Source organism: Emydura macquarii, unplaced genomic scaffold (genome assembly GCF_026122565.2).
Source record: "Emydura macquarii macquarii isolate MOO-44397 ecotype Brisbane River unplaced genomic scaffold, CSIRO-AGI_Emac_v2 contig_499, whole genome shotgun sequence".
Lineage (NCBI taxonomy): Eukaryota > Metazoa > Chordata > Testudines > Chelidae > Emydura > Emydura macquarii.
In genome coordinates, this window is record NW_027130636.1 from 2,876,875 (window position 1) to 2,897,904 (window position 21,030).

Sequence of the window (21,030 nt, forward strand, 5' to 3'; positions counted from 1 at the left end):
TGAGGCAGACCTGTTTCTCCCTTTGTTTGGACCCTCCTTGTAAAGTCTAATATTGCTGGGTATCCATCATTCCTTGTAGAGTGTTAATACAGAGATTTTACGATATTAATCTCCAGCATTTCAGAGGCTTTCATAAAAGCCTCTTGTGTTCACTTTTATAATACAGCTGTACTGTATGCAGTTAGTTGATTCCATTGCTTATCACTTGATGTTCAGTCCCATGGTCTTTCCAGCCCAGTAAACCTTTGCAATGGATTCTTTGAAAAGTACAACCCAGACCAAGTTTCTCTCCTGCTGGGTGTAGGTGCCATGCTTTCTCCTCCTCCACTTGTTAGCTTGAGGGCTTGCTTTGTCTGAGGCGTAAGTGGCCTTTCATTGTCACTGCCTGACGCTTTTCAGATAATTTGACACATTCCTTTGTCTAGGGCAGATCGGTTTACCAATGCCCTTGACATGCATGGTTTAAACACATTTCACTCATTATCCCATCACATACCCATATCTCTCAATACACGCCACCTACATACATCACACAAGAACATTAATGATCAGTGAGTGTCATGGGGGCCACTACTCACCGCTAGGGTGACTCCTGGCTGTGACCCCCCCCAGCCTCATTCCTGCTTTGAGCAGGGGGTTGGACTAGATGACCTCCTGAGGGCCCTTCCGACCCTAATCTTCTATGATCTCTCCAATAAAATATACTGTCCCGTTGTCCACTCTTGACATCCAGATAGCCCTGCAGGCGTGTGCCACTCAGACACTGCAGAGCCTGCCCACCCTACGTTCTTCTTAGATATATACATGTACATTTAGCCATATTAAAATTCATATTGTTTGCTTGGGCCCAGTTTCCCAAGCCATTCAGATTGCTCTGTAGGAGTGACCTCTCCTCGTTATTGTTCACCACTCCCCCAAACTTTGTAGTATTTGCAAACTCTCTCAGTGATGAGTTGGTTTTCTTCCAGGCCATTGACAGAAAAGCTAAAATAGGATATTGCTAAGAACCGAGCTCTATAAGACCTCACAAGAAATGATTCCCCATTTAGATTTTGAGACCTGACAGTTAGACAGTCTTTAATCCATTTAATGTGTGCCATGTTAATTTAGTATCATAAAATGTATCATTTTAGTTTTTTAATCAAAATGTCACACAGTCCAAGTCAAATGCCTTACAGAAGTCTAAGCATGTTACATCAATACTATTATCTTTATCCACCCAACCTGTAATCTCATCAAAAAGTTAGTTTGACAGCATCTATTTTTCTTAAACTCATGTTGATTGGCATTGTATTATCCTCCTTTAATTCTTTATTTATTGAGAGTCTAATCTGGCACGCCATTATCTTGCCCAGGATCAATGTCAGACAGACAGGCCTACAATTACCCAGGTCATCCCGTTTACTATTTTTAAATATTGGCCCAACATTAGTTTGCCTCCAGTCTTCTGGAACTTCCCTAGAGTTCAAACGTTATTGAAAATCAACCTTAATGATCCAGCAAGCTCTTGGCCAGCTCTTTTAAAACTCCTATGCAAATTTTTGGGATCTGATAAAACTAACTCCAGGCAGGGGGAAAACAGAGGCACAGAAAAGTAAAGTGACTTGCCCAAGGTCACACAGCAGAGGCAAGACTAGACCCCATGTCTCCAGACTTGCCCTGTACGTTACCTCTCAGGCTTGACTATTTGCTGCCAGAGTTCAGTGAGGAGGAAAACAGGTGGAGGTAAGCAAAATTAGACCTTTAATTCTGCTAGCTCATGTCACCTGATTAATAAGCCAGGTAGAACAGACTGGCCTGAAGAGAGAGGCCAGAGCATTAATACTCCCATAGACCATTCAGCACCACAGCACATACTGGAAAAGACTCCTCTTTGTGAAAAATGTTCCTAAACCAGATGAAAAATGCCATTGCCTTTTTAATACAGTGCATGTGATAGCGAGTGCTTTGTCAAATTCTGCAGAGTGCTGGGCAATTTCACTACAGCACAGCATTCCCCATAGTAATGACCCTCTGAGCTTGCAGTATGTAGCCCACAGACACATGCCCCACTTCAGCAGTATCCTCTGCCAAAGCAGCTGAGCGGTAATCAGTGCAGAGAGCTGGAAAGGGGTGGGTGACGCTGGCTTGGTTGAAACCTTTAGCTGGAAACTTTTAAAACATTAACCCTAGGTTCAATAGAACGGACAATTATATATTTATGAACAGCAGTAATTAGAGAGAATTTAATGTTTTTGGATACTTAGAGAATTACCAAGACAATGATAGCATTCTTTTATGGCTCCTGAGTCCTGACCCTTCATTTCAGACTCTCCTAGTGCCAGGACAGTAACTGGGGCCAAATAACAGAACTGATTTCAGTTGCATGTTTTAGGGGACAGTTGTGAAGGCGATTGAGAAATGCTGTTCAGTACGGCAGGAAGAAGGCGTGGAAAAAATGGAAGTGGGAGGGATTGGAGCCTTTGGAACGGAACCTGGGAGAACTGACTGCAGGGGTGTTGACAAAGTCCTACATCCTTGAAGATACTTAGGGGCTTAACTCCCACTGAAATGAATGGGAATTAGGCCCTAAATACTTTTGAGGATCTGGACCTGAATTAGCAAGGCCCTACTCTGTTCTCCTGTATAAAGTTCAAGTAAATGGGCTATGTGCAAGGGACCCCCCACTCCAATGCTAGGGGCCAGAATCCTCTCCCCCAACCTAGCGATGACAGGGAAGGACACCCATGCTACATCTCCTGTGCTGAGGTCTGGCAAATGGAACAATGCAATATGCAGACCCTGACCCAACCCGCTCTTATGCTGCTGTGGAGAGAGGCACCGAAGAGCAGAGCACGTGAAAGGCAACATTACCCTGAGTGCATTAGCGCAGCTTGCATTGCAGGTGTTGTGCTACTCTGTAATCCGATCAGCATTCAGTGCCATGTGCTTTGCACCCCGAAGAGAGGGTACCCATGTGGCATTGTGGCTGAAGTCACACTTGCTCTTCCATGGCCTTGTATGTGATTTTTATTGTCAGCCCATCACTCCATTGGGTGGCATCCCTTGCACTATGTGGAAGAACATAACTGCAGCCTGGAGGACTGCTTTAGAAAGACAAAGAGCCTCAGCTTTTTTCCATCCAGACAATTAAAGACTGAATTGTAGCACTTTGCTTTACTACAAGAGTCTCTGCTCCAACAGTGAGAAAGTAGTTCAGCAATATAAAGAAATAATAGCTGCTGGTGATATTTGCAGCAACAAGGTTACCTATTTACATGGCTGATTTAAGTAGGGCACAGTTCAGGCTGCCTGGATCCTCCTCCCTTTCGCAGGTGAAGAGTGAGGTTAGTATGTGTGATGATCACCCCTAGTCTAAGTATCCTTACTAGTACCAGACATGATTCGACAGACTCCATCTTACAGGGACAGCATTTTATTAAGCATTTAACAGCTCTGTACACTTTTTAAGAAGTTCAGCCTCTTCTGTAAAGAAAAATCCCACTGTTCTAAGCAGATATCAGAGTGAACATCCCCAGCTTGGTTTTGTCTCCACTACTACCATGGTCAGAACACCTGGGTTATTTTTCTCTGCATTAGTTGTGATTTTTTCTTATCTGCTCTGAAGATGGAAGAAGTAAGTGGTGATGGAAAGCAGAGGACAACTTTCAGCATACAGGAAAGTCAGTTACCATCCACAATCTTGAATTTAGGCTCAGTTGCAAGAAGATAATCTTTGGAGTTACCTCTTTTGACTGGACAGGAGGCTGTAGCTCTGCAGGCAGAGCACTAACTAGGACTAGGAAAGAGTAGGAGTTGAAAATAAACTAACAGTTTGACGCTGAGCTTCAAAAATTGTACCAAAAATTTGAGTGAGTGATTATGTTTAGGACACGTCTGTTCACAAGTTTGATTTTGTGAAATCTCATCTTTGATAGAAGTTGCTTTCCGTCTCCTCCCACTCTTGAAGGCATGGCCTAGGCCCTTGTTGCGATATTACAAGAGAAGCAGAGGAAAGGAACCACAGAGCTTGGCCCAAGCGTTATTCTGATCAAGCCACTCTTGGAACCAGCCAAAAAGCAATGGCATTTGCAGCTGCTGGGCAGTTATCAGCAGAAGGCAGCAGGTACAGCTATCTTTCTCCTCCCTTCACCATTTGCTTTACCCCAGCTCAACTTCTTCTGACTCCCCTGTGAGTCCTAGGGGAGCATGGAGTTGAACTGCATGGATTTGGCCCCATTAGTTATGAGCATAACAGAACCTGTTATGCAGGATGAAAGCACGTTGCAAGATGGGCCCAGAAGCTCCCAGCACAGGCATGGCATGCACAGTCAAGGGGGATGTCATGTGTTACAAGAGGTGGTTTCTTCCTACTGTCAGTACCACACCCCACCCCCAGGTAAAGTGCAGCAGGCTACAGAGAGGATTTTACTGGAGCCTGACGTGCGTGTGGGCAGAACTGGTGCTGCTAATCTGGTTCCAGTTCTATGGGCCCAAAAAGTGGCTGCTTTGGAGAATTCTGCAATGGGCACTATCGCTCTTCCTGAAGCTCCTTCTTCTGTAAGGCTTGGAGTCTCTTTCCCACTGTTTGTTGAATGATTTCCAGGCCCTCTGTGTCCAGCTCGTTCATGAGCAGCAGGATAGCATTGAGGATGTTGTTCTGTCAAGATGGGACAGACATTGTTTATACTACAGATATACAGACTCTTACCAAGCAAGCTGATGGGTCATTTAGGGGCTGATTTTCAAAGGTTAGTAGATTGTATTTTGATCCCTTCTCAATTGTTTGCTACTCTGCCTGTTGTAGGAAGACAGTGCCCTTCTACTGTGAAGATTACTCTTTTTGGATACAAAATCCAAGGTCTGGGGAACAGACACCTGCAGCTCTGTGGACAAGGACCCCAGCTGGCTCCAGGGGGAGAAGAGGACAACTACATACGCTGTAACTGGACTTCATGAGGATTGCAGTTCTCTACATCGGCTCCACCCTGAAAGCCACCTGCTGGCCTCTACTTCCCACCAGCAGCAGCTGGGGGAATGGGAAAGGGCTGGTAGTTCAGCCCTGTTCTCCTTCTGCCCCCCAACACTGGCACAGGCAGGAATATTTGTATTTCCCAGAGCACACGTGTCCACAGCCTGCAGCAGCACTCACAGCACTTCATAAAAACAGTATGCTCCAATAATAACCTGAAATCTGACTCAACAAAAGAACAAGGGGGATTGCTACAAAAACAAAATAGACCAAGACTGGTCTAGAACTCATTTTGACCTGCCCTTCTTCACTAAGGTGAGAGCTGTGAGCCCATCCAGGCCTGATACATGCTCTGTGAAACTTAATTCCATGGAGTATTGTTGTCACCCACAGACTATAACTGGTGAGGAGAATCAGGGCCATATTTTCTACACGAAAGGTATAAAAGCAGATGGCTATTAAATTCATAGGTTAATCTCCTCTATAATTATCCAACGGGCTCTAACCTGGCCATTTTTCTTATTAAAGGGATTACAGAATCTATTCACAGGCTAGTCTCCAGTGTATGCTCCCTGATGCCTAAGGATGGATCTCAGGGACTAGCTAGCCATTTAGCTCAACAGCACCTCTGCCACGAACCAACAGCCTGCAAGCCGCTTATCCCAAAGGCACCTGATCAGCACACACTTCCCCACCACAGAGTTCTATGCAGGGACAAATGCAGCTTGTGCCCAAATCTGGCAATACAAAGTTGGATCCAGAGATTTATTCTTTAGACTTGTCCAACACATTAGAAAGCAGCAAGTTAGCCTTTAAATATGCTCACCCTTTTCTTCCTGCTGCCATCCGTCTCCCTTGGGGAAAAGGAGGAAAATTTATCTCTGGGAACAGGCTTCATGCCAAGTTGCTCTCGAATCTTGCTGTGGGCAAAAAAGACAATACACAAAATATAGGAGAAGGCATTGCCAGAAGGAGCCTGCCCTCAGCACTGACTGGAATGACAGAATCCGATTCCCAATGCTGGAAATACAGGAGAAATGCTAAGCGGGACCACAGACTGACCCAAGATCCCTAGATCACACGTTTGGATAACAGGCGGCACATTTAAAAAGGACAGGTGAGAGGGACCATAACTTACTATTCAATTTGAAGATCCTGCACCTCTCATGCACACACAGATGTTCTACTGAAAAATAGAAAGCTTCCTATGGAAGGACCTATTCTGTATGCACAAGGCCAGGTCCTCAACTGGTGCAAAATTAGCACAGCTCCGTTGTCTTAAGTGGTGCTACATGGATTTGACCAGCTGCGGCTGTGGCCCATGGTATTTTGAAGTTGGTTGTCATGAGTATTTTTAGTAGGATCCCCCCATGTGATACACACAAGTCTAGTAAAGGAATCCCAACAGTTAATAACCGAGCCCTCACTTTGTCTCCTCCAGGGTGAAATTCAGATGTTCACTCTCTGTCTCTGTTGTGCATTCAGGGGTATTTGATTCGTTGGACTTCAGGCAGCTGTTCTCCAGATTTTGTTTAGTTGGGGGTGCAGTGATCTCCTCCCCATCTACCAGGGCCTGTGACAATTCTTCTTCCGTTACGGCTTCAAAAAACAAACAAGCACATATTAGAAGCCTCGTCTGATCCTCTGGAAAATTCTATCAAGAGGGAAAATACACCCTCACTCTAATTTGAAATGTATTACTGCAACAAGTAGTGTACCATAAACAACACGAGAGAGCATGTACAGTCAGCTTGTACGAGAGTAGGGATATAAAGGGCGGCTACCCATAACTATCAGCCTGTCTTCATTTTCCCCCTTTATTCTGCAGCAAAACCTAAGGGGGAAGCCTCTGGCAGCCCTACTGCCTCCAAATAAAGATGGAGACGTGTCAGAGGCCCCTTGGAGCCCTCCCCATTTTTGCCAGCAGCAGGATCCACAGATAGAGGCTGTTGGATGCATAAGCCCTTGTTTTGACAGCAGAGAATCCCGCTACCAAACAGAATGACATGTCCTACTTTTCTCTGATGGTTGGAGCAGATCCAATTACAGCATCTGCGTTTTGCAAGAGCAAAGGAGTACGGTAGCAAACTCTAACTAGTGGCACAATATCTGAGTCAATGACTATGAAGACGTTCTAGTTTGGTCGCAAATTCCGTGTGGCAGTGTTAACTACTGCTGTGCCAAAAGGGGAAAGGAGAGGAGAGTTTGAAAATGCCAGCTGACAATAAAGGCAGAGTTATCTGCATCATTATGTACAGTGCACTACTGAGTGGATTCCTGCTGTGTTGTCTGATCCCACACGAAAGCCAAGACAGAATGTTTTATTACGTAAAGTACTCAGCTGTTCTAGGGAGTATACCTTGAATTTCCAGCAAACTCACCAAGACGCTCCCTAGGGATTGGGGCAGTTCAGAACCCTGGGTTTTTTTTGGTTTGTTTGTTTGTTTAAACCTTCTGCCTCTGCGATTATTCTGAGATACCCACCTTGGTTGTCAAGCTTCTGTAGGTTGGGGAGGTTGCGCAGCACAGTCATTCTGTAGCGGTGGGGGTCAGGACCACAACAGGGGTTCTCAGACAACCACAGGACCCTCAACCGGGGCAGGTTTTTCAGATGGAAGAGCTCATTCAGGCTTGGGATGCTGTTCTTTCTCAGATAGAGCTCACTCAGGTTCTGGCACTGACTCATTGGCTCCAGGCTGGATATACCATTCACACTGGACAGAGATTACATGGACATCAGAAGTGAGCCTCTGATTTCCAGCCTCCAAAATCACCAGCTCCACCCTCAATACAGCTTTCAGGCAAACAGGACTCCTGCAACACAGCAGCTCTTCAGTCCCAGTTTCTGCAGCATTCCTACAGTGGGAGCCTGCAAGCTCCTCCAAGGTAGTGCAGTACATTCTGGGTACCCAGCTGCCAAACAAATAAGTTGATAGCAGTAGGTCACAAAAAATAGTTTGACCTGATCGAGGCCAACTGTGCTATTTTTTGGGCCCTAAAAATACTATCCAGCAGTCAGCTAGCAGAAACAGGTTCACGTAACATAGCCAGCTTGCTTTGCCCTTCCAAATGCTCCAATCCATCTCCCTGCCTGTGGAACGCCTCCCGTCCAGTGTGTTTTTATTTTCTAATCTTCGCATTGTCGTTTGGCTCTCAGGCTTGAAAAGACATTTTTGCTGAGACACAGCTCTCCTGGATATGGAAGCTCGCTCCCATGGGCTCTGGAGGCTCCCGCTGCCAAGAGAGACAGGTCAGTGGGAAAGAGAAAAGCAGTTTCCAAGGAGGAACTATGTTCATCCAGCTCTTATTTCTCTTTATAGATTCTTCCCTGAGCCAGGGCAGCGGGTGTCTTCAGTGCACAGAATGCTTTAGGACCCTGATTGGTGTGGCTATGGAGCTATGCAGACACTCCAAGGTATGGCTGAGACGCAAGGCATGGGCTAATTTGGCAGGCGCTAGAGACCTGTTTTGAAGGAGAAGGCAGGTATGTTGGTGGGAGGGGGGAAAAGAGCAATAAGTAGCTAATATTAATGACATGCTTTGAATTACAGAGCAGAGATTTTTCGTTTTTAAACAGAGAGGGGGCATAGGGTTACATAGATTAGCATATTCTTGGCTCTTTGCTTAATTCTGTAAACAGCTCTTGCTCATCACAACCATTTATCGTATGTTTTATCCCCTTTCTGTAGAAGCTCCTTAGACACACCCAAAGAGCAGTTCTTGCATGCTCCATAAACCAAATGGCTTTAAGGTTAAGATTTTAAAGGCTTTACAGATTTCCCAGTATAGTTTGCAAGATCTACATGCCAAGATGGCATTAGAAGCTCAGAGAGACCCCTCCTGACTCAATACTGGAGATCAGGCAGAAGAGCCACACAAGGCAGAGGCATGGTCACAAGGTCAGAAAGGAGTAAAATACCAAGGGCATAGTGCTAGACTGTAGTCATTTACTGGAGACAGGATTTCCCCTGTTCTACCAGCTGCTGCTATGAGGCTGGTAATTTGAAACCCACCTGAACGTGATCACTTCAATGTTTGGTAGTTCACGGCATATTGAAATCTAGACAGAGAAAGACACAATAAACAACTGTACTCTACTTCTAAAGACGTCTGTCTATAATCAGGAGCTTACTCATATAGCACCAGTAATGTGCAAGGTGACTTGATACTTTAATGGGTTTAAGTCAGTGTCAGTTTAACCTGAGCTTACACATGGAAAGGGTTTCCTGGATCCAACCACTCCTTTTTTTGTCACCAGGCACAGTGTAGCCAATAACTATTCCATCTTCTCCCAACATGCCCAGAAACACAGATAATCAGACACTCATATTGTGCAAAGAAAATAAGACCCTGCACTGTTCCTCTCCTCCAACTACTCAGAACATGGGACAAGTGCTCACTGTACTGGTATACTTTTGGTGCTGTAAGATCCGCCCACAAATACACACATGAAGGGCTCAGCTCTCCTCTCACATGACCTTCCCAATAAAGAAGATCTGTACTTTGAGGGTATGTCTACACAGTAGGTGGGAGAGTGCTCGCCAGTGTGGATAGACGGCTGTGGTGGCCTGGGCTAGCCACCAAAGGGCATACCAGAGTGTTGGATGGGTTTGTACTTAGGCAGCTAGCCTGAGTCACTGTGGCCACACAGCTATTTTTAGTGAGCTAGTTCAAGCAGAGCTAGCGTGTGTCTACCCATGCTAGGAAGCATGCTAAGTTAGCCCCCAAGCTCTCACAGCCATTGAGAGGTGTAAGACTAGCGAGCTTTGGAAATCACCTCCAGACATTTAAACTGCGTTCCGAAGCCCTCAAAATGACATTCTTTCAGACATTCTAGATTAGTGATGCTTCACTTCCAGGGAGAGTCAAATCAGGGTGGGGCAAGTGTGTTAGTTCTGCATATCAGGCAGATAAGTTTGTATTGGACAAGAATGGTAGACAGATGATTACAGCTGAACAGGCTACAATACAGTAAAATTTCATAACCTCACATTTAAGAAAAACCTCACCGAACAAGAAGCTTTTTTGGTTCCCAGTCCCACCATCTTACTCACAGCATCCCAAAGGGCCGCTTGGCTCCCTCCATTCCCAAGTGAGGCGGCAGAGCTCACGGCAGCAGTTGGCAGCAATTTGCTATGCCCAATATCAATTGCCCAGTACACTACCATTGGTGGTGACCGCCAATACAGGGGCCTAGATCTCAAGGAATGTGCCTTCACTTTAATTAGCTTTAGGGGAATTTTAGAAGAGATTTGTTTGGGGAAGGGGTCCTGGAAAAGGCTTATTTTAAGAACTGCAAGAATAGTACTTACATCTGTGAGGCAGCTGCCCCTGAAAGAGAAAAATAAACCACTTTGAAAAGTGACAACAAAGCAGAGAATTAATTTAGAAATATTTTTAAAAGAGGCTTTATACCAAGTGAAAAGATGCAATGTATGGAAAAAGCCATGGCTGAGTGCAAGTGTGTGTTTTTAAAATCTATGTTATCTTATAAAACTGGATTCTCAGAGGGTTCTTTTCATATTTTTTTAACAATAGAGATTGCCAGGTATTGGAGCATTTCCTGTCCCACCTCCCAATTCTCACCCCTAGGAAACTGTTGACACCCCAACTGTCCTTCAATCACACAGGATTTAAGTCCAAATGGTGCTTTCTTTCATAAGGCACTAACTAAAGATTCTGCAAAAGCTCAAATGGAGCATGACAGTTTTATTGCTTCCACTCTCCCCTTTAGTCTCAGCTTCTCTGTTGCATAAAACCCATGATTCCACACACTCAGTAGCTACTTCATCTCCTTATGAGCATACCATGTGGCTCAGGAGGAAATACACTCCTTCCAGGCCAGACTGCTAAGACAATTCAGAGCCATCTGCCATGTCAGCAAGTATGAATCCTGCCTGCTCTGACCATATGGCCATGTTTAAACTGTTTCCTGTAGATCCTTTTATAATATAGTTTGATCAGCTGATGTGGATAGGACCAAGCTGTGTTAGAACTCATCCTAGGATTCATCATGATTTGGTCCTGTCCTCTGCAGCTGGCCAAAGAGTTCAGTGGGGCTTGTGTTTAATCAGAGACCCAGGTGGGAGGCACTTTTCCTTTCCTCCCCAACATACAATAATAGCTGGGCAGTACGCATTAAACTGAGTGGGTTTCATTTCACATGTGGGATAAGATATAGAAAACTCCTAGAATTCTAAATGCAAAACACCATGTTTAACTCTTAATCTTTACATTGTATTAAATATACAAAGTCAGGAAAATTTAAAGCTAAGCTTCAAGTCTCTTAGCCACATTGACTCAGCCACATTGACAGCCAAATGTAGCATTTCTTGATTACTCATGCTGTTATGCTAGAAATTTAATACATTTAAAAACACACCTCAAAGACAATTTGTCCAAGGAAAATCTGGATCTCAGATTTGAGTGTCTGAAAGACTATGATTGCCCCAAATAAGACCTGCCCTCTTGCTTCATTTCTTTTGTAATCTGAACTGCAGCTCTACCCCATACTGCATTTTCAGGCGAGCACATCTACAGATGCACTCTCCCCACAGGTCAGGATAGGATACAATTGGTTTAGTAGAGCTAGAGGAGAATTTTCACTGCACAGCTCACATTTTGCTAAAGATCCATTTTTCTGTCATTTGCTGAATTAAAAAATAAGCAAGACGTGCCTCAGTCTGTTTTAACCTGCCAGACTGTCAGTGAACCTAGGATTTTTAGCTACAGAGCAGCAATTTGTTTATCTGACAGTAAATCCTTTCATTTCACATATTTGATCTGGGCCTTTGGTTGTCCTGCACTGGTAAGCAACAGTTTCCTTAAACTGACTTGTTTGGGTGTCTTTAGATGGCATGGAAAAATGGCCAACATTACCATGTTTTGTTTTTTTTTAAAATTAATAACTTCCTAATTCCAAGGCCAGAAGTGACCATTGTGATCCTCTAGTCTGACCTAGGATACAACACAGGCCAGAGAACTTCCTCAAAATAATCGCTAGAGCATAATTATTTCACTTACTTACTCAAGCTTAACACTGAATATATATATATATATATATATATATATAATTTATGGTGACAGGAGTACGATGCATTTATTGCACTATTCTACTGCAGATAAATAAGAATGGCAGTGTGTGAAGGAAACATGTATATCCTCCTGGGTCTGCAATCAGTGGATGTAGTGAGGAAATAATTGCCAATTTGGGATCAGTAACTACAGGGAGACAGCCAAACAAGTGTGATCACTAATAATACCGATTGTATTACAGTTGTTTATCTGAAACATGTTTTACAAACATTACTAGCTAAATCTATCCTCCCGGGTGCAAGATAGCTGTGGGAAGAGGGTCGGGTTGGGCCGGGGCAGGGTTTGACAGGGGACAGGTTTGCCAGCATTAGCAACGGTGGGTTCAGAATGAAGGAAGATGCAGAGACCCAATTTGGTCAGGACACTCAATCAGCCCCCCCCATGGCAGAGAAGAGCATGGCTGGCCGGGATAGGGGCTGGGCCTCTCCACCCGTGCCCTAGAATAACCAGCCAGAGAGCTCCAGTCCACACACAGTTAGGGGCAACGAATGGCCCTTCCCCCATGCTGGGTGCCCCTCCTCAGCCTGTTCCCCCACCCCAAATTACCCTCCTTCCTTCCTGCCTTACCTCCCCGCATTACACCCACCCCGTCACTCCATTACCTCCCACCCCACGTTACCCCTCCTCAGCCTATTACTCCCCGGCGGGAGGGGGCGGGGGCGCTGCCGGCCGGCCCCTCCCCTCACCAGCAGTTGAGTTTGCGGACGCTGTCCAGCTCGGCGGCCTTGGCGCGAGCCAGCACCGCTTTGCGCGTCAGCTTCATGGCCCCGGCCCGGCCGCGCCGCGTCTCCAGGGGCGGGGGCAACGCGGCGGACGCGTCTCCAGGGGCGGGGCCAGGCGCGGCCGCCATCCCAACGCCTCGCCCGCTTCCGGCTCCTGGGCTGGCTGACGCTACGCGCGCGGCCTGCTGGAGCCCCGCCCCTTGACGGCGGCCGCGGAGGGCCAGGCGGAGGAGGGCCAGAATCAGTGTCTTCAGGGGCGGGGCTAATGGCGGTAATCTCTAGGGGCGGGGCTACGGCTGGCTCCTGGGGTGGGAGGGGCTGCCTTGTTGGGGGGGCCTGGTGCAGCGGAGAGGGGCTGTCTGGTTGGGGGAGGGGCTGCGTAGGTGGTCCCCGGTACAGTAGGGAGGGGCTGCCTGTTTTAGGGGAGCTCCAGTAGAGCGGGGAGGGGCTGCCTGGTGCGGGGTGGCCTGTGTATGGGGGCCCCCGATGTAGGGGGTGCTCCCCTGAGGCCTGGATTCTCAGTTCTGGATGGGATTTTTGCAAAGCGTTGCACTCACCTTTCACAACTGCCAACTGCTGTGGGCAGGTTTAAACGGTGCTTACTGCAGGTGTGGTTCCTACCCCAGGCCTCACATCACACCTAGACACTTAGCTAACGTCTGTCCTGCTTCCTGTAACAGGATGCAAGTGGTGTCCCAATGGACGAGCTGTAGCAGCAGTAGGCACATTTAATTGTCTGGGATCCTATCTATCCAGCCAATTAGGCTATTCGAAGGAAATCGGAAGAAGGCTAGGACGGGCTCACTCAGCTGTGACCTTCCTTAAGAAAGTGTGGGAAAACTGTGACATCTTGTAATGGATGAAGCTGTCACTGATGCAAAGCCTAATTTTTTCCATAGCTATTTATGGATGTGAATCACAGGAAGTTAGTGCTGCTGACAAAAAATAATATGGAAGCTTTCGAAATGTGGTAGCAAAGATTCTGGCATATCTCCTGAATGGAAAAAAAAGATGAACACCTATGTTGGAAATGTAATTAGAGAGAAACAGACCCTGATGTCAGAAATCAACAGAGGCAAACCTACGTACTTTGGCCACATCAGGCATCCAGTTGGTAATAACCTTAAGAAGGGTGGAGGGTCATCATAGTAGGGGACAACCAGTGAGGAGATGGATGGATTGTGTGCAGCAAATCATTGGACGGTCAGCTGCTGAGTGCTTGAAGTTGTCGGATTCGTGAAGGCTTCAGAAAATTATGTAATGACGTCACCAATTCTCAGCCATGAATAAATGGATTTCACTTTGTTTATACCTGCTAGTATATAATGTGTAAACTATAAATAACTATATCCCCCATGTCTTAACTGCAATTCTTATTTTAGTGTCCCCTGCATATTTAATAATTTGGACATATTTCAGTTCATCTATAAAGCACTGATCAAAATTGTTTAAAATACTGTTCCCAGTAGAAAGCTGCACAACATTCCACTCACTAGCTGCCATGAATAATGCCTATGCTAACTCTCTTCTTTCTACCTACAAACCCTTGATTTCCCCATCTTAATAATTTACTACCTAAAACACGGAGAAGGACAAGTGCAGAGTCCTGCACTTAGGACGGAAGAATCCCATGCACTGCTACAGACTGGGGACTGACTGGCTAAGCAGCAATTCTGTAGAAAAGAACCTGTGGGTTACAGTGGACAAGAAGCTGGATATGAGTCAACAGTGTACCCTTATCGCCAAGAAGGCTAACGGCATATTGGGCTGCATTAGTAGGAGCATTGCCAGCAGATCAAGGGAAGTGATTATTCCCCTCTGTTTGGCACTGATGAGGCCACATCAGTGCTGTGTCCAATTTTGGGCCCCCCCACTAGAGGAGGGACATGGACAAATTGGAGAGAGTCCAATGGAGGGTAACAAAAATGATTAGGAGGCTGGGGCACATGATTTATGAGAGAGACTGAGGGAATTGGGCTTATTTAGTCTGCAGAAGAGAAGAGTGAGGGGGGGATTTGATAGCAGCCTTCAACTACATGAAGGGGGGTTCCAGGGAGGATGGAGCTAGGCTGTTCTCAGTGGTAGTAAATGACAGAACGAGGAGCAATGGTCTCAAGTTACAGTGGGGGAGGTCTAGGTTAGATATTAGGAAAATCTTTTTCACTAGGAGGGTGGTGAAGCACTGGAATGGGTTACCTAGGAAGGTGGTGGAATCTCCATCCTTAGAGGTTTTTAAGCTGCGGCTTGATAAAGCCCTGGCTGGGATGATTTAGCTGAGGTTAGTCCTGCTTTGAGCAGGGGGTTGGACTAGATGACCTCCTGAGGTCATTTCCAACCCTAATCATCTATGATCCTATGAGAGAGTTTGTTACAGATCTACCAAGCTGTCAGCTTCACACACACTGGGGGAGGGGGGACAGGTCAGGCTTGACAGCCCGGTAGGCTGAAGTCTTCTGTTGATTCATAGAACAACGACAGCACAAGAAACAGCTGGAGTGCAAGCTTCACACAGAATGGGAAGGGGAAGCTGATCAGAAGAAAGTCCTGCTGGTAGCAGCATATAGAGCATTCTCAGATCCATGGAGAAGCACCTATTCCATGGTGCGCCTGCCAGAGTACTTGATTCCAGGCTCTCAGATCCTCTCCAGCAATAAATACTCTAGAACTAGAATTCAGCTGACGGTTGTGCGGCAGGCATATTTTGCCTAACACAGCTTGATTTTTCTGGTTGCATTGGATCTGAATTGTCAACTACATGTACACTAACCTATGTGGATATGGATTAGAAGACACAGATAGATATGTACCATATTAATAGACCATTTTAATTGCTTTTCTAACCCATTGCTATCACTTTGAGAAGATTCACTTAACAAATCATCAATAAAACTGACTAGTCTATGTAGTTAGGGTGGGAGGCAATCCATTTAGCTCCAGGTCAGCATGACTTTGGAGTCAGTGCTGCACAAAGTATCTTCCTAAATTTCCTAGTTTTTTACAAATGAAATAGACTGAGAAGTTTTTGAGGGTCTGTGCCATTAGCTCAGCAAAATATTGAAATGTGTTCTTATTAAAATGCAAAAGGGATCACATTGCCTTCTCCTGTACTATGCGGAGAGGGAAAAGAAAAGGGGGATGCAACTCAGTGACTCTGAAAAATGATAACTATTGGAACTGGGGGGACTCTTCGGCCCTCTGTGCTCTGGAACAGTTTTTAAACAAAGGAATCATCAACGATGGATGAGCAGTTCTAATGTGGGGGAGAGGGTTTTATGGGGAATTTGAAATATTTTTGGGGAGCACAGGAAAAGCCAGCAAATGCAATCCTGCTTTTCCCTTTGAAAAATGCAAGAACCTTTTGGAATCTGCTCATTGAAGCAGTGCAGTCACATGGCCTCCCAGCTCAGCCTAGAGGAGATGATTAGCCCAGACACTGATTGCTAGCCCGGATAAAAAGAAGATAATTAATAGAAGACTCAGGCAGAAATCAGATTTGCCAAAATAATAGTTTTCCGAATACTCTCTACAGATTCTGCCTGAGCTGAGGACTCTTCTCCCCAACTTTGCGCCTGATGTCAAACTCTTCGTGTTGCTTCCTTTCGTTCAAACCATAGATAATATCCTGTTCAATTCTGGTGTCTCTCATAATAGCCAACAGATGCAGACGGCTGATGGCATTCACTTTGGCTTTGCGTGACTTGGGTGTCTAGGAAAAATGTACTTTCCATTTTTTCTAAAGTATGTTAAAATAATTACACATAGATTTTCCTTTCACTGAGCTGTAATGACTTTTCAAAATAATCTTACTGATGTTCACTTAGCGCCTGATGCAAAGTCCATTAAAGTCAGTGGAAAAACTCCCACTGATACCAGTGGGGTTTGAATCGGGCCTATGCTGTTTATGTTGTAGCTATTCTCTACGTATTGATAACATGAGCAGACAAGCTCCTAGTTGTTCCTATTCTCTGCTAGTTTTGTCTTCAGGAACATGTCAGGACTTCACTTCCCTGGGGTGAGGAGACCCGTAGGCTAGTGTAGGACTGGGTTGCCTCTTGTCAGAGAGCGAGACTATCAGATTTGGAGGTGGGGGCGGGGTATTGAGCACCCTCAAACTCAGTTGTTCCATTTAGATTAGGTTTGATGGTTTTAATGAGTATCCTTGTAAGCCCTGCTCAGCTTGTCCGTGGCTGTTAATTGCACTGTTCTTCTCTTACTGTTAATCTTATAAAATATTTACATGATGCAATATATCAGAACTTCATTCAGAGACAACTCCTGTGCCATCGGTGACCACACAGAGTACTGTGGTGCCAGGGAAAGGGTCTTTAAATGGAAGAACAAGAGGCAGGCCATTCTCAGCATATTGAAATCTTTCAAGAAATTAAATCATAGCCTGTAGCTCTCAGCCACTGAGAAGAATGGAAAAGCACAGAAAAGAATGAAAAGTTTTCTATCCTGTGGGAAGTGTGAGAGTTTTACAAGTGGCCAGTGGGCAGGTTACTCTCTCTCTCTCTGGTACAGGATTCCTACTGTTACAAACCAGGTGTGGGCAGTCAGGCCTAGTGGTTGGGGCAGTAGGAATTCAGCACCAGGGACAGGAACCTGGAGTCATGCCAAGGATCAGCACTGGAGTCAGGAACCAGGCGAGGGAGCAGGTCAGGAATAAGGCAGGTGCAGGAACAATCACCGCTGGGGGCATAAGCGTGGAACAGCCACTGGCCTAGTGCTGTGGTTGGGTTTAAAAGCAGTCCTGGTGATGCCTCTCAGCCAATCAGAGAGTATGTTTGATCAGCGCGTTCAGCTGCAGGTCTCCTAGCTGCTCCCAGACTCAGCTGCAGGTCCCGATTCCTGACACTTCCTCCCGATGTCCAGTTTCTCAGAAGCCATATTAAACATGCTGCACAGGGTGGTTAAAATTGTGATTTATCTTTTTAAATTCTCGGGGGCTTGCATGGTCCTGCTTGTAGGCAGAGGACTTAGCAGGGAACCGTGCAGTCAGAGTCTGTTTGCAGCCAGTCAGCCTTGAGTACGCCTGGGTGAGTTGTGCCTCTGTTTTAGGGAGCAGCCTACTTTGTCTCTCTTATGGGGCTCTTATGTGTTATCACTCTGAATTCAAAGTAATAAAGCAGCAGCATGGTGCAGCCTTCCAGCAAGAGTATTTAGGTTTCCATCTAACTTCTCTGTATGTATGCTGTGAACATAGCACAGAACTCTCCTCTTACACTATGCTGAACTAATGTGTATCCTCACACCTGTCCCCAGGCTTCCTTCAAATCAGTTTAAGGACACAGGAATAAGAACATAAAAATGGCCATATGGGGTAGACCTAAGTCCATCTAGCCCAGTGTCCCGTCTTCTGACAGTGGTCTGTGCCAGATGCTTCAGAGGGAATGAACAGAACAGGGCCATTTATCAAGTGATCCATCTCCTACCGTCCAGTCCCAGCTTCTGGCAGTTGGAAGTTCAGGGACACCCGGAGCCTAGAGTTGTGTAGAGCTGATAGCCATTGATGGACCAGTCCTCCATGATCTTCTCTAATTCATTTTTAATCCAATTATGTTTTTGGCCTTCACAACATCTCATGGCAATGAGTTCTGCAGGTTAATTGCGCATTGGATGAAAAAATATTTTCTTTTGTTTGTATTAAACCTGCTACTTTCAGTGGGTGATTCCTGGTTTTTGTATTGTGGAAGAGGGTAAAAAACACTTCTCTATTAACTTTTTCCACACCATTCATGATTTTATAGACCTCTATCATATCTCCCCCTTATTTGTCTCTTTTCTAAGCTGAACGGCCCTAACCTTTTCAGTCCCACATTGTACGGAAGCTATTCCATACTCTTGATCATGTTTGTTGCCCTTCTCTGAACCCTTTCCAGTTTCACTGAATCCTTTTTGAGACGGGGCAACTAGAACTGTATACAGTATTCCAGGTGTGGGTGTCCCATGGATTTATATAGTGACATTATGGTATTTTCTGTCTTATTTTCTATCCCTTTCCTAATGGTTCCTAATTTTCTGTTAGCCTTTTTGACCGCAGCTGCACATTAAGCTGAAGTTTTCAGAGAACTATCTCTGGTGACTCCCATTGTTTTGTATGTGTTATTTTTTCCAATGTGCATTACTTTGCACTTACCAATGTTGAATTTCATTTGCCAGTTTTGTCACCCAGTCACCCAGTTTTGTGACCCACTCACCCAGTTTTGTGAGATCCCTTTGTAATTCTTCACGGTCAGCTTTGGACTTAACTATCTTGAATATTTGTATATCATCTGCAAACTTTGCTCCTTCACGGTTCACCCCCTTTTCCAGATCATTAATGAATATGTTGAACAGCACAGATCCCAGTATAGATCTTTGGAGGACACCACCGTTTATCTCTCTCCATTGTGAAAACCGACGATTTATTCCTACCCTTTGTTTCCTATCTTTTAATCAGTTACTGATCCATGAGAATCCAACTACACTATATTATCTAGAGCATCCTTGTCCACACGCTTGTTGACCCCTCAAAGAAATTTAATAGATTGGTGTGGCATGACTTCCCTTTATAAAAGTTGTGTGAGCCTTTCTCAACAACATGTTCATCTATGCACCTGATAATTCTGTTCCTTATTATAATTTCCAACCAATTTGCCCAGTACTGAAGTTAGGCTGACCGGCCTGTAATTGCCAGGATCACCTCTGGAGCCCCTTTTAAAAATCTGTGTTACATTAGCTATCATCTTGTCATCTGGTATTTAGGCTAGTTTCAGTGATAGGTTACATACAACGCTTAGTAGTTTGGCAATTTCATATCTGCATTCCTTCAGAACTCTTGGATGGATGCCCTCCGGCTCTGGTGACTTATTACTGTTTAATTTATCTATTTATCAATGCTCTAAAACCTCTTCTATTGCCATGTCAATGTGGGAGAATACTTCAGATTTGCCACCTCAAGAGAATAGCTGTGATGTAGGGATCTCCCCCACATCCCCTGCAGTGAAGACCAATGCAAAGAATTAATTTAGCTTCTCTGCAATGGGCTTATCTTCCCTAAATGTGCTTCTTAGATTCTTTCTTGGGCTGCCTTATCGTACTTTAACACTTACCCTGCCAGAGTTTGTGCTCCTTCCTTAATAGGGAACCTCACTAGGTTTTGATTTCCTGTATCTTTCTGGTAAGGATTATTATTTGTATTATTGTTTTATTATTAAGTGAGGGGTCTCGCACTTCATAGCTTGTGTAGCTGAGCCCATTGCACACACCAGAATATCCTTGCATCCCGCCATTCCTCCCTCCCAACCCCTTCCCTGCAATTCCCCCCAACCTTCCTCCTCCCCGTGGATCTCATAGACTCTAAAGTCAGAAGGGACCAATAGGGTCATCTAGTCTGACCTCCTGCACAATGCAGACCACAGAACCTCACCCACCCACTCCTGTAATAAACCTCTAACCTATGACTGAGTTATTAAAGTCCTCAAATCATGGTTTAAAGACTTTAATGTACAGAGACTCCACCAGCAAGTGAGCCATGCTACAGAGGAAGGAAAAAAACCCAACAAGAGGGGATGCCATTTTAGATTTGGTATTGGTGAGTAATGAGGACCTCATAGAAGAACTGGTTGTAGGGGACAACCTTCGTTCGAGTGACCATGAGCTAATTCAGTTCAAACTAAATGAAAGGATAAACAAAAATAGATTTGTGACTAGGGTCTTTGACTTCAAAGAGCTAACTAAAAAATTAAGGGAATTAGTTGGGGAAGTAGACTGGACTGAAGAACTCATGGATCTAAAAGGTGACAGAGATGTAGCAATCAGTCAGCTGTGAATGTCTTTTAGGGCTAACACAGGTAGACCCTGGGGATCTTTGCTTCTGCTTGGTAGCTCCAGCCCTGTGAGAGTCTGAACAGCAAAAGAGAGGAACAATTTTCTTGTCAGCTATTTTTTCTTCCTTTCTTTCAGAATTCCAGCCAATGGGACGAGCCCTTTTGCAGGTAGCCTCTTCATGGGGTGTAAAGGGCAATTAACAAAGTCGTTGTGCTGTGATGTCCCACGGTGGACCATTTAATTGTGATAGCCATCTCGACTGGCAGGGACAATCCCTACTGACAAGTTCCCAGTTCCAGAGTGAACATTTTTGACAGTTACAAAACAAAAACTCAAATATTACCTGACAGCAGGTGATAAAGATATTGTAAGTGAGATTAATGCATGCCGCAATTGATAAGCCTTTCATAAAGGCTGAACGCACTGTTATAAGTCCAGTAGCCAGACTAACAC

The 21,030-nt window shown here is 45.1% G+C and overlaps 1 protein-coding gene across 1 annotated transcript; it reads right to left on the bottom strand.

Annotated features, from left to right (window-relative positions):
- Positions 1 to 3,399: 3,399 nt before the first annotated feature.
- Positions 3,400 to 12,959, bottom strand: CFAP410 (cilia and flagella associated protein 410). The gene is made up of 7 exons (XM_067538732.1): positions 12,733 to 12,959; positions 10,264 to 10,282; positions 8,965 to 9,011; positions 7,436 to 7,665; positions 6,379 to 6,550; positions 5,778 to 5,871; positions 3,400 to 4,639 (listed from the first exon to the last, which is right to left on the bottom strand). Exons 1-7 carry the CDS (start codon positions 12,894 to 12,896, stop codon positions 4,511 to 4,513), a joined length of 855 nt encoding a protein of 284 aa, XP_067394833.1. The 5' UTR covers positions 12,897 to 12,959; the 3' UTR covers positions 3,400 to 4,510.
- Between the last annotated feature and the right edge of the window lie 8,071 nt (positions 12,960 to 21,030).

Excerpts from the sequence above, each read along its gene's own strand:
- CFAP410 (XM_067538732.1), bottom strand. The coding sequence starts at position 12,896 with ATGGCGGCCGCGCCTGGCCCCGCCCCTGGAGACGCGTCCGCCGCGTTG. Across the intron at positions 6,551-7,435 it reads ACAGAAGCTTGACAACCAAG|CCGTAACGGAAGAAGAATTG; the intron begins GTGGGTATCTCA and ends TGTTTTTTGAAG. Across the intron at positions 5,872-6,378 it reads TTCACCCTGGAGGAGACAAA|CAAGATTCGAGAGCAACTTG; the intron begins GTGAGGGCTCGG and ends TTTTGCCCACAG.